Source organism: Aquila chrysaetos, chromosome 22 (genome assembly GCF_900496995.4).
Source record: "Aquila chrysaetos chrysaetos chromosome 22, bAquChr1.4, whole genome shotgun sequence".
Taxonomy (NCBI): domain Eukaryota; kingdom Metazoa; phylum Chordata; class Aves; order Accipitriformes; family Accipitridae; genus Aquila; species Aquila chrysaetos.
The window spans coordinates 16,940,639-16,954,057 of NC_044025.1; the positions used below are offsets into that span (position 1 = coordinate 16,940,639).

General features: G+C 44.2%; 1 protein-coding gene across 7 annotated transcripts in view; it reads right to left on the reverse strand.

Annotated features, from left to right (window-relative positions):
• Positions 1-9,604, reverse strand: part of HNRNPAB (heterogeneous nuclear ribonucleoprotein A/B) — a 31,379-nt gene extending 21,775 nt beyond the window's left edge. For 3 of the 7 annotated variants that reach the window (XR_005931118.1, XM_029997846.2, XM_029997843.2), the window contains exons 1-8: positions 9,378-9,604; positions 8,926-9,245; positions 5,573-5,741; positions 5,330-5,488; positions 4,778-4,909; positions 2,869-2,977; positions 2,623-2,775; positions 2,460-2,544 (exon numbers count right to left, since the gene is read on the reverse strand). Coding sequence is in view for 6 of the 7 variants with exons in the window: in XM_029997846.2 (XP_029853706.1) it covers positions 2,474-2,544; positions 2,623-2,775; positions 2,869-2,977; positions 4,778-4,909; positions 5,330-5,488; positions 5,573-5,741; positions 8,926-9,206 (1,074 nt within the window). In the remaining variant the exon portion in view is untranslated. Of the gene's footprint in view, positions 1-1,880; positions 2,205-2,459; positions 2,545-2,622; positions 2,776-2,868; positions 2,978-4,777; positions 4,910-5,329; positions 5,489-5,572; positions 5,742-8,925; positions 9,246-9,377 lie in introns of those variants that run through there. The other 4 variants (XM_029997849.2, XM_029997847.2, XM_029997844.2 and 1 more) reach the window with 3 other exon arrangements.
• Between the last annotated feature and the right edge of the window lie 3,815 nt (positions 9,605-13,419).

A 13,419-nucleotide genomic window follows, 5' to 3' on the forward strand; every position in this document is an offset into this window, starting at 1 on the left:
CATTCTAGCTGCCAGTACACCCAGTCTTTCCCAGGCTCCTCTGACCAGTTTCAGTAGCCAGTTTCATAACAAGGTCCCTAGTAGCACTATATTTAACAAATGGTCTCAGTGACCAGATTAAGTCAAAAACTTCAGTCCCAATTCATAACATCAAATGCATGAGGAACAGACAACTGAGGGCCATGACTCCCAAACAGGTTCTTACAAAATATTCTGTCCTCAAGAAATATCCAAATAGGATTAGTAAATTAAGAGTACGTTACAGCCATAAGCAACAACCTTGTGTACAAGCCCTTGCTTTCACCAGGCAATTACATGTTCTTTGTATCACAAACTTTTCATGCAAAGAAGAAAGGGAAAGCCAGCTCTGCATTTAAGTACCAGTATCCTCTATTTCTGCTTAAGGCCACATCACCTGTCAAGGAAGCATTACCTGAGAACCTACTTCCAAAAAACAGCAAAATAACAGCCAGCTGACAAACTATTGCTAAGACACTAGCCAGAAGTACTGCAGCAGTATGGTCCTGATACTATGCAAATTCCCTGTTGGTGGGCAAAACTGTTTGCTAGAACAATATTCTGCTACCCCTTCTTTCATAAGAAAACGAGTAAAAATATGCAAGAAAGCATTTCAATTTTAAATCTTGAGACAGTAATACTTTTAAATACTGTACTCATATGTTTCAGTGGTCTTCAATTTTTTTTTTATTTGCAAGTAAGTTGGGCATTAGGTTACAGACTCTAGCTGTAAAGTTGTCACGTCAACTATCAGATTTGAAGTCTGATTCATCTTTTGTATACTCAAGATTTCCACTTAACCCCAGAAAAGCCTTATAGACTTCTAACTTTACAGCAAGTTTTTCTTTTCAAGGACAGCCAGCAGGGAGCAGCATATTATAGTCCCTGCAGGAATAGCTGCATCCCTTGTTAGAAAAAAATCTGAACAGGTCACCAGTAACATCTGTTTATGTCTTCTCTTAGTTACTTGGTTTGATTCCATTTCTGGTTCCCATTTGTTCAAATACATTTACTACAAGAAAAAAAAATTGTCAGATTTTTAGCTTTAAAAGAAAAGTAAAAATCAAACCCATTACTGCAACAAAGATTAGAAGTTTACTTTGTGCAGCAGCGCTTGCTACTTATTTATAAATCTGAGATTGGGACTATTCTGCAGCAAGCCAGGCAAATCACATGATAGTTATTGCCTTAAAATAGTGGTAAACTAGTCAAAAAAGGAGAGCATGTTTCTAGCTGGACACTTATCTCTAAGGAAAGAGATCATGTTTTGTTTTTCCACCCACAACTTTAGTGGAAGTTCTTTTAGCCTTTTTTGATATACAAAAAGGCTGCAAAAATTCAGACTTTGCATTGGTAATTTTATGTCTGTCTAACCTGTCTTTCAAGGCAGGTATACATACTATTAAGAACTTGTAGAAAAGTCTCAGGTTCAAGAGAGTGAAACATGAAGGAAGTGCAGCTAGCTTCTTGCATGCCTCTCAGCTTCCTCCAGCAATGCTGTCTAGACTCCCAAGCCCTACCTGAAACCTATGCCTCTGGCTCCTCCTAGCAGAGCCCTACAATGGAGACACAACCACAGTTATGCTGAGCCTCTGTCCTTGTCTAGGACATGAGCCACCAGCACAGCCTCCACAACAGCTGGGGCTTTCCACCTGAGTCCTCTTCCATAACCTCCAGGCAGAAGTGACTGCAGTTTTTAGCTGCCACTTAACTGCAAGCGAGCACAACTACCAATACAGCCTTCAAGATTAAAAACAGTTAAGCACAACTCTTCATCTACCAAGGTACTGCCATGAACTAAGTTCTGGGAACAGTATACTGGCATTTTACTAATACATAAGCTGAAGAATGGCACAAGACACTAGATTACGCCTTTTTTATTTCAAAAGCTAGGATAGCTTCAATATCCATGTCATGGTGAATCAGAACACATGTAAAATACCTTACAATACATTAGATTCCAAAAAGGTACCAAAAAGTACAGTAAAATTAACACTTCCATTACAGGAAATGTATGACACAAAAACAATACAAAATAAAAAGGTGGAAAGTGACACTGGTTCCCTAAGATGCATCTCATTCTGTACAACTGGAGTAATGCAGAGTCCATAGTTAACTCCAAGAGGCAGTCCCTAGATGCAGAGCTGCAGCTTTAAGCAGACCCTCAAAATCAGTTTCAGTTTAACCTATTAATAAAATCATTAATTAATATCTTCAGCAAGGCTGAAATTTACACACCACACTGTCTAGACAACTAGTTATCTGTAAGTATTAAACATGTAAAACATTTCCAGGGAGCTCTTCCAAGTAAGATGCACATTTAACAGGCCATAGAAATTTATTGTAAAGTTAAATTTGGTACAGAACTGAAATATCCATCTACAGCATTGTATACAAAACCTATGCAGTCATTTTCCAAAAGAGACCATGCCACTGCATACCTGAATAAGTTTGATCAATATGGCTTGTAGTTATTCTGATGACCACCACGTCTTGGTGTCTTCCCATAATTTGCACTGCCTTGACCTATGAACAAGAGAACAAATGCATTAAACTGCTAATTAGTTACGCTTGCTTATACCCAATACAGTTCTCTTTACTTACTGTAATCATAGCCTGGTCCATATCCATAATACCCATATCCTGAATAATCATAGCCTCCATAGCCACCATAACCTTGCTGATAGCCGTATCCTTGATTCCCATAACCCTGGTTCCAGTAATTGCCATAACCTTGATTCCAATTTTGACTTTGAGCTATAGAAGGGAAAACCATCCACAAAATCCCATTTTAGTACACACAACTTATTTAGAATGTGTCCATACTAAAGTAGTGCGTGTAGTACTTACCGCCGCCTCTTCCACCTCTGCCTCTTCCTCCATAGCTACCTCTTCCTCCACCACTACTGAACTGTTGCTGCTGGTATACTTCTTTTGGCTGTGCTACCTTAATCTCGCACTGAAAATAAAAAACAAGGAAGAGTATGTATACTGTCTTACAGCAGCAGCAGCACCCACACCCAACCTAACCACCTAGGAAAGCCAGAGGTTACTCTGGAGGCAAAGGAAGTATACATGCTGTGCTCCCTATCATGTGAGCAGAACTAATGCATACCCAGAAGCATCTGATATATTGTGCCACCTGGGCAAAGGTAAGTCACTGACAGCCATTTCAAGCAGGCCACTGCTTTCAGAGTATTTTACACCACCTATTCCCTACCATCAACTCCCAGATGGAAGACAAAGGTAAGTCATTATTGGCCATTTAAAGCAGGCCACTGCTTTCAGAGTATTTTATACCACCTATTCCCTACCATCAACTCCCAGATGGAAGACAAAGGTTAAATCATTATTGCCCATACAAAGCAGGACACTGCTTTCAGAGTATTTTAATACTGCCTATTCTCCACTATGAACTCCCCCATGGAAGAGGTGCTGAGGCCACCCCAGCATAGCTGCTGCTCCTGTAGGAGCTGCAAGGCTTCCTGGCACAATCTCCACAATGAGGCTGTTGCTATTGGACAGCTTCACCTGAGCAGCCCTGGATGAATAAGGGTCTGAGAAATGTACAAGAACAAGTTTTCCTGGCAGCCCTCGTACACCCTACACACCGAACATTGTGTTGGACTGTACAGTACACCTACCAACACTTGAAATCATCACTTATCAAATACTAAGAACAGCTAAAAACAACCAGAATTGACGTTTCCAAGACAGGTTCCCAAGCTGCAGTTCAAGCTGTCAGCCAGCTTCCTAGTTCCTGAATCTGTGCACAGTCCAAGATGAAAGCTGCTGCTGCTGTGAAAGGAACAACTCCCTATGATAACAGCACCTCAGCAAGCCGGGCTTGGAATTCTTCACCACAAGAGCTTTAAGGTAACCTGCTCTTTTTATTATCACTTGGCACATAAGCATTCATCTCTCCTGAAAACAAACTTTACTGCTAACTAGAGTGTCTTGTCAACTACCAGTGCAATTAGGTTTGCCAAAGTTTATTCTGTGCTGTATCAAGACCAGTCTTAAACTGAGTGCAATCCAAGTCACTGTGTCAGACAGTATGACCAGGTCTAATAGGGCTTTGAAGTTAGTGTGTGGTCAGCACTGAGAGAAGAGCGATACCTCCAAGCCAGCACACATCATTTGCCTCCAGTCCTCTTCTCCTTAGCTTGACACTCTATCAGCTATTCCCACAGATGAGCAGTCAGCTGTTCAGAGCATCTCACCACTTTTACAGTAGTTCACATAACCAGCTGACCAAGAACAAGTTACCATAAGCACACATTTACGCTCTGGATCCTTGTATTGGGTTTACATGACAATGTTTTGGTAGCAGGAGGCACCAGAAGCTGCGCCCATGTCAGACAGAGCCAGTTTCAGCTTACAAAGTTAGTGTCTGTAAGTCTTGAATTTATGCAAGTGCTCTATGCTGAAAATAGGTACATATCTGTTGAAATGGCTTGTATTGCTAGACTGATAAATAAGCCAGTTTTTCCACCTGTATTTAATGAATGCAATTAGATACTTTACATACAAAGCCCCTAGAACAGAGCAAGTATTAAAGCCACAAGTACTGGCAAGGAAACTTCGTAGCCTCTGTGACTGAACTTATGGCAAAACACCCCTGTGGTAAACTGCAAGCTGTCCTTATTGTAATTTTGCCATCTTGAGAGCAGAGGTCTACAAAATCCTTTTCAGATTACTGATCTAGTGGTATTATGCTTAATAACTTGGACAAAGATTTACAAGTCAAAGTGTCTACCTTGCTTCCACTGACGTTATGGAATTTCTTCTCCAAAACCTTCTTCACCGGATCCTCTTCCTTGAAGGTGATGAACACAAACCCCCTCCTTTTGTTGGTCTTTGGATCCATGGGAAGTTCAATTGCTTCAATCTGAAAACATGAAATACTATTTTCAGACTGGTATTTTAGCAGAACTGTTCAACGCATGGCATTTGGGACAGTAAAACTGTAGGTTTCCCATCTATGCATATTATGCAACACCAAAGTTGCAATATTCTTTCTACGCTAACATTGGCTTTCAGACCAGAGGTTTCAATTTTACAACTCTTAAAACAATTTTAACATCAGATAAAATGGTTTGAGTTAAAGACAAGGGTATCTATAACTAGCAATGGAAGCATCTAGTGCAGTATGTGCCTTCCTTGCTCTCAAGATGGGAAACCTCTGGATCAGTTACAAAAGACTTGATACATCTGAAATTAATTTAATGTGCAACTTGCAAATTATTAGTAAGCTAAACAGCAACTGAAGACTATAGTTATCTTAGTAAACACTGAAACCATTACACACCTCTCCAAACTCTCCAAAGTATTCCCTGATTTTCTCTTCTGTGGCTTCTGGGTTTAGTCCACCAACAAATATTTTCTTCACTGGATCCTTTTTCATTGCCATGGCCTTCTTGGGGTCAATTAGTCGTCCATCTAGCCTGTGTTCTTTCTGTTCCAGAACCTGAAAGATAGTTTGATGTGATTAACTCAAGCTGAAAAGTTTCTCCTAGAAGTTAAGAATCTGAAATACGAAGCTTAAATTCACCTTTTCAACACTCCCAGGTTCTTTGAAGAGAATAAATCCAAAGCCTCTGGATCTTCCTGTGTTAGGGTCCATCTTTATCGTACAGTCGGTTACCTCACCAAATTTGGTGAAGTAATCTTTCAAGTCTTTTTTGCTTGTATCCCAACTGAGGCCACCAACAAACATCTTCCTGAAATTTCAAAGAGATAAGCTATTTAGATTCAGGAAGTACTACAGAAAAGCACATGCAGCAAGATGCTCACAGTGGTACACACCCCAGCAGCATTGTCAGAAACAGAACCAACTGTTGCAAGTTAAATACTTTTGCATCTTGTCAAAAGTTAGTGGAACTACAGGAGTGCACAAGAATGGGTTCCACCCCTCCTGAAGGAATGACACAATGCACGCTGAATTTTAATACAGGTATAAGAAACAGCAAAAATTGCCTAAAATATTCCTCACCAGTAACTTACGTTCTTTCAACAGTATTCAGTTATTTGCAACAAAGCAGTACTGATTGTCAAGTACTACCAACTCAGTTTTTTGAAAGAACCTAGAATCACTCCTACTGCTTTGAAAGCACTCAGGATAGAATAAGGCATCAAAAGCAAAATACTTGAGCTCTTTCAGGATTTGGACAAATGGCTGTAAAAATTTTAGTCCTAAGAACGATCTGCAAAATTTAAACCAGGTATCTATGTCAGTCACATACAACAGGTGGGACTTTGGACCTGCCTTAACTACTATGTTGTGCACTTCTTCCTGCTTAGTTACTGAATCTGCTTCTATCTTCATCAGTACGACAGGAGTATCTCCACTATTCTTCTTTACTTGCATGAATGGCCAATACAGTACCTTCCCTGCCCACTTTCCCACACAAAATATCCTCTGAAGCATCTCAAAGAACTAAATACTAGTGAAGCACAATACAGAAGTGAATCTAACAAACAAAACTTAGATAAGTCAATAAGGCACTTTTCAAATGCCTCACTTCAAATGAAAACATTAATAACACGGCTGTATTTTCTATTTTCATAGTTTCCAAGGTAACAAACTAAGCTTTTAAAAGCATTCGAGCCTTTTTATCTAACTATAGACTAAAGCAGTTTAAGTTGTCATTACTCTGTTTAGAGGCAACCTAGATTTGGCACTAGAAGCTAGCAGCACTTTAGAAACTAGACTATGTTTAAATAAAATTGGCTTTTGGTGTTTATGTGTAACTTTGATTTGCTAGAACTAACATCCATTTATGTTCAAAAGGCAATATGAGAAAAAAACTATACATGCTTTTTTTTTTTTTTGCCTTTTTTCCTTAAACTGGGTGAAACCATACCCCTTGTAGGCTAAACCCTTATTTTTTCAGAAGATCAAGCTGTGCACTCTTAACTGACAGTGCAGCATGATACATAGGGTCTAAGTAAAGTCTGTGTGCTTCTTGCAGCCATTACTATAGAGCCTTACAGAAAAGACATTACAAAGTCTACTAAGCCTTTCAATAACAGGTGAAAGAAAGGTAACTTGAGGGATTCCTTCTCATCACAACAGCTTCCTGACCAAGCATAACTGCCATAATCTGTACAGACCAACAGTGGCTTTCCCATAGCATACCCTGTCATCATTGACTACACTTGCAGAATGATCAAGAGAAATTCAATGGTTGGGGGATGACAGGAATTTGTCTAGAGGCAGCTTTAGCTGCTTTATGCCATCGGGTTGGAGCTGTGGTATGCACACAGATACTGCCACATGCTAAATTCACCTCTTACTACATCCATAGATATTACACTTTGTAACTTACAGTCCTTTGTTTTGTAATTGGAATGATTGATACCTACATCTATTTAAGTAACAGAAAATAGAGCCCCTGAAATTAAGACCGAATTCCTAGTATTTGACTTTGCCTTCAGAGGCCCCACAAACTGGGCAATTTCACTCTTAACATGTAGCCTCTTTTTTTCCTCCTCAGTGTATTAGTGCAGCTGAATCAAAGCATGTTTCAGCTCTTAACAAAATATTCTGATGTCAGCACCCTGAACTCTGCCTTGGACAGCTCTTGTTTTAGCACAGCACTAGATTTTCCACATAGGTCAATCCCCCCTGCTTTTCTTATAAGTTCCATTTTACACGGATTTGGGGTTGAAACTTGTCACTTCCTATGCAAGAAAGGGAAAGAGTTATCACCCACTTTTCAGGGCAGAATACTTGAAGTAAAAAGAAAATTCACACACATCTAAGCGGCCTGGTTCTCAATCCTTGTAGTGTCTGTAAAAGGTACATCCAGCCCTAGCTTATAGGAAACTTGTGCAAGTCTTACTCCTTTCCTTACAGCCAAAATCTGTTACACTACTGTGGCTTCAGCTCTCTGTTCAACTTAAGGGATCTGACCCTCTGGTTCAGGGCCCACGGATAACAAAGGGAGTTCCAATTAAATACATGGAGTAGCTTGAATCACAAAGAGCCACTTGAGAAACAGGGAGGTAATTTTTCAAGTCAAGCACATAAACAGACCAACTATGATAGGAGAGAAATTACTCTTTTGTATACAAGGATGCCACTACCAAAACACAGCGAAACTATGCTGACGCCCTCCAACATCACTTGCAAGAGATAAGCCGTTTTCTGACAACGTTGCAAAGAAGTACACCAAAATCGCTCTTACTGGTTTAAACACACCGCACATCGTCTCCATCACGCTGTTTTTCTCTTTACTCCCTCCACAAATACTTGGCTTACCCCGACTAGCTTCCAAAGCCAGGATTTTTTTTTTTTATAGGCGTGACACAAAACATGTTCGCATCTACACCGACGCCGCTGGCGATCGGTCACGCAATCCCCAGAAAGTTTGAAGCAGCCTCCCCCCCCCCCCCCGCGCCCTGCCAGAAAACAACTCCTTCCCTCCGCTCCTTTCGTTAAAAAAAAAAAAAGGGAAAGGGATGAGGAAAACGCGGGATGCGAAGCCAGCCGAGGTAAATCCCCTTCCATTTTACAGCGTGAGACGGCAACAAACCCGCTCCCCGCCCCTCCCCCAGCCACCACATGGCGCCAACAAAAGGCAGCTCCAGAACAAAGGAAGCGCTGGTGCTGCAGGGGCCGCCGGCTCACCGCCCGCCCGCTCGATCCCTCCGCAGCCGGGGCCGCCCGCCGCCCTCCCCCGCCGGGCGGAGCGGAGCCCCGGGGGCGGCGGAGCGCGCCAGCCGCCCGCCTCTCCCTTCCGCTCCCGCCGAAGGGCCGCGCCGGGGCCTAGCGGCCGCGCTCCGCCGCCGCACATGGCGCCCGGGGGTAGGGAAGGAAGAGGAGGAGGAGGAGGGGGGGGTATGGCGGCGGGGGCGCGGCCTGCTCCCGCCTCAGCCCGCCGAGGGAGGCGCGGCGCTTACCCCGCGTCCTCCTCGTTCTTGCTGGCGTTGATCTGGTCGCCTTCGGCTCCGTTCTGGCTAGCGGCCGTCCCCGCTGTTCCCGCCGCCGGTCCGGCTCCCGCTGCCGCCGCTGCCCCCGCCGCCGTTCCCGCCGTCGCCGCTACGCCCGCTGCCGCCGCCGCTGCTGCCGCCGCCGGAGCCCCGCCGGTTTCGGCCTGCTGCTCTCCGGCGCTTTCGGCCGCTTCGTGCCCGTTCTGGGTGGCGCCGGTGGCGGCCGCCAACTGCTGCTCCGCTTCGGACATGCTGCCCCGTCCGCAGAGGCGAGAGGGACGACAGGGCGCCTGCGAGAGACGAGCGCGGGTCAGCGAGGCGGCTCCCCCCCCCCGCCGGGCCGGTCTGATCCGGTCCGGTCCCGCCGCCCCTCCCCCCCACCCTCCCCCCTTTTCCGCCGGCGCCATCCCGCTCATACTCACTTTAAAACCCGCTCCCAATAAAAATCCGGGCCGGCCGGAATTCGGATTAAAATCCCCTACGCGCTGGAGCTGACAGCCCTCCCCGCGGTGCTCGGCTGCTCCGCACCGGCACCGCCGCCGCCGCCACCTTCTCCTCCCCCTGAGACACGTACTCTCCGGCCCGGAGCCTTAACGCGTGGCCGCCTTTATACGGCCGGAGCCTCAGCCACACAGCAATAAGGAGCTTCCGAGTTGGCCGCCGACGCCTGTCAGTCATATCGTTCGGCGTTTCCTGTTGGCTGCGCCGCGGGGGGCGGGCGGGGTGAAGCGAATGGCGGCCCGCGGGACTGGGCTTGGGAGGGAAGGCACGGCGCGCGGAGGCCTCGCGCTTCTCGCCTCAGCGCTGCGGGCGGTTCTGCCCGACGCGGGGCGGCCCCGGCCCCCGCCCGCCTGCGAGGAGAAGGAGGAGAAGGAGGAGAAGGAGAAGGAGAAGGAGGAGGAGGAGGAGGGCGGCCGTGGTGCCGTTATCGCCTGGGCAGCCCGGGAGTTGCGCGCCGCCCGGGGAGCACCGTCCTCCCTCAGGGCCCGCGGGTCCGGCGCCGTTGTCCCCGTGTGACGGGCGGGGAAAGGCCCGCTCCGGCGAAAGTTACCGTCCAGGAAAATCACAAGCGTGACAGGGAGGAAAGCCAACCCCTGAGGGTGCAGAGCCCCGGCGAGACAGTCAAGAGTCAGCGCTCTCCTAACGCTCCTGCGTTGTTCGGTCGCGGCGGGACCCGAACGGCGCAGAGCCCCTTCCCGCCGCACCGGGCAGGCCGGCCCCGCCGGGGCCCGCGCGGCAAAAGTTGTGGAAACACGCCTGTGACTTGAGCGCAGTATTTACTTACAGTGTCGCACTGGTTTAACTTAAGGTGTGGTATGTACACTGAGTCAGTTACTCCAGTACGAGAGGTTTACTTAATGTTTCCAGCTCTGCTGGTTTTGCAACCGAGAGGGCCAGTATTTATTGTTTTTAATGGAAACTTAGGTTTAGATATTACATAACTCTGGGAGCTGGAGCCCTGAGCATGTGCCTAGGCCATAATTCCTTTTGCCTGAGGATATATCAACTTTGTTGACAAAGTTGTGTGTGGAAAGCGCAGAAGACAACTGCTCCTTGTAATCATACTTTAAATTCTCATACAATATACCATTCCTAATATCCCACTTGTCCAGTCAAAGGGATGGGGTCTGGCTTTTGGGTAGACAGCCAAAGCTCACTGCCGCATCTTAAAAAAAAAAAAAAAAAAAAAAACAAGCCAGTTGCTTGTGGGCAAAAAGTAACAATTATTACTTAACTTTCTGTAGTAATGAATGCATACATTATTACTTGCTTGCTCCACCCTCTGTCAAATACCTCCTCTGGCTCAACTTGCATATTTTCATCTGCTATTACAATTCAGCAAGAGTGCACATAGCTACTTGTGAATAAAAATAAATTGTGGTGATAACATTTTGTTGTTAAGTAATCTGGTCTAAGATCCAGGCTGTTCTTCAGTGAACTGCTTGCAGAGCACTTTTTATCCTCTACAGGATTCATTTTCTGAAGTAGGAACTTGGTAAAACAGGGGACATTAGGTTTGCTTTGTAAGCTTTGTTGCAGTACAACAAGCAGAGCATTAAAGATGAACACGAAATAAAATCAACAGGGTATGTTCAGAGTAAGGGCCTGATCCGCTGCTTTTTTTTTTTTTTTTAATAAAAACATTCCATTGCTTCAGGCTATAACCCAGACCTCTTCTTAAGGGGAAGAGGGGAAAAAGAAGGAAATTGTGCTTAGTATTGGGAGATTGTTTGAAAAATAGCCCCTCACTACAGCCAAGAATTTCAAGCCACTCTTTTGCTTTGGTGCTTGCCACGAGCATCACTTTAACTGGTCCAAGCTGAGCTTTCTGCTTTGACACCTACGCACATGTGCAGCAAGACTGCATTGTATTTGTTACTGGAATTGCAACAGACTTTCTTGTAATTTCTAGATTTTAAATCCTCAGCCATAGCGGCTATTTGCTTTTGGAAATCTCCCCCTTCCCCACCCCCCATTTTTGCTGCTCACAAATGGAACAGTATTAAACCAATCTAAGTGCCCAACATGAGTTATTTCAAGAATAGAGCATAGGGTAGTAGTATGTGTGATGTATCAGCCAGGTGTTCTATCCATGAAGGATATTAATTTGTAAGCATCCTGCCACACTTTCAGCCCAAGCTACAATAGCTAAGAACTTTAGAGATGTTTATCTCAACCTAGTCTGCTGACAGGGTGGGGTACACTAGGGAGAAGCTCTACAACCAGCTCTTTAGGCTAAAGTTTGTGAAACACTGTTATATGAGGTCAGGTCTAGTAAAGACAGCACAAAGATTACCTAACCAGTACACTTGAAAATTGTAATGTCCGCAAGACAGGTCGTGTATGTTGTCTGATAAAGATACTCATATTTATGAGAATATATTTTTTAAATTGTTTTTCTTGTATTGTACTTTAAATAAAATGTTAGAAGCAAAGAAATTTTTCATAAGATACTGTTTATCCTGATTTATACCACCTCAGAGAAACTTACCCCACATCCAGCAAATGAACTTCTTTTGATTTTTTTTTTAGGCAGCTTGGCTTAAATTGTAAACCTCTCAATCAGGTCTGTACCGAAAAGGTATGGTTTGTGATTAAAACCAACTAAGCCACTGGCTGTCAGCTGACTGCATTCATTTATACAGAGCTGTTAGCCTGCTTCAATTGGAAAACACCACGTATTTGCTTAAGTCACTACAGGTGACTAAGGCCAAACTGGTATTTGCAGGTTGATCTAATTGGGATGGTTGAAGTGGTAAATGCTACCACCCTTGTGCTCTGTCCACCTTCTTTTTGCAGGTCTTTATGGATGCAGCTGTGGCAGCTGACTACAGAAATACATCTGTGCTGAAGTTACAAGTTTATAGACCAACACCTGAGAGTAAACTGAAGTTGGAAGCAGTTTATATGAGCCTGTCACATCAGTTTAGGTTCAGCTGATGGATATAACCTGAGTGCTTTTGATGATATATGTATTACTTAATTTCCTTGCAAGATTCACTGCTCCAAACAGCTCCTTTGTATTTCATCAAGCCTTGCTAAGGACTTGAATGATTGTCATTTTGACTTCTCCGTACGTTTCCCTTTTCTTTCTTTTCTCTTTTTCAGTTTTCTCTTGTTTTGCTGAACCTGTCTCGTCTTTCCTTTCGTAGCCCTTGCACTGGTACTTGGGCACGTGTTATCCTTTTCCTGCTTAACAGTGCTTTCTTTAAAGCTGTACTCTTTTCCAGCTGCCCATTTCTCCTGGTTAGGTCCACCTCCGTCTCTCATCTTGGCAATTCCAAACAGTAGCTCCCAACTGCCAAGGCTTTCTGTGATTCCCAGTTGCCCCATTTTAATAGCTGTTTGATGCCTTGTATGTCTCATATCCAACAGCAGGATAACAATGTGGTTGTAGACTGGCTACACAGCCTGGTTTGAAAATGGTGACTGTCATGACTAACAAAGTCACTTTTTACATATCTAGACATCAAAGACTGAATAAAAAAAACTTGAGAATATGGGTTGTTAAGATTAGATGGGGTCTCACCAGGCCCCATGGTGCCACAGGTAATTTTAAAGCATTCTTCTGGGTTGTGACTTGGGTTTTGGTCTTGCATTTCACTCCCCACTCAAAGCCTGTGGTTAATGAAAGAAAAATACACACATACCTTCTCCGGTGGTAATCCTCCTTACATGACACATTTACTGCTGAGAAAAAAAACTATCACTGCCATTTTTTTTAATCCTATAATTACTATGATTATTCATGGTGTTGACTGAAATGGAACTGAATTTTACTTGTGTATGGACTTTCTGATCTTGAGCCTAATTTTGCTGTTCTATCAAACTTGCTCCTTACTCCAAGCCCTGCCTTTGCTGTCTGTTCATACCAGTTTTGTGCCATACCTGTCTTCATCGCCTCCTTCCCTTTCTTCTTTATCCTATTTCCTCATTATTTCCATTGTGTTGATTTTTCTAGTT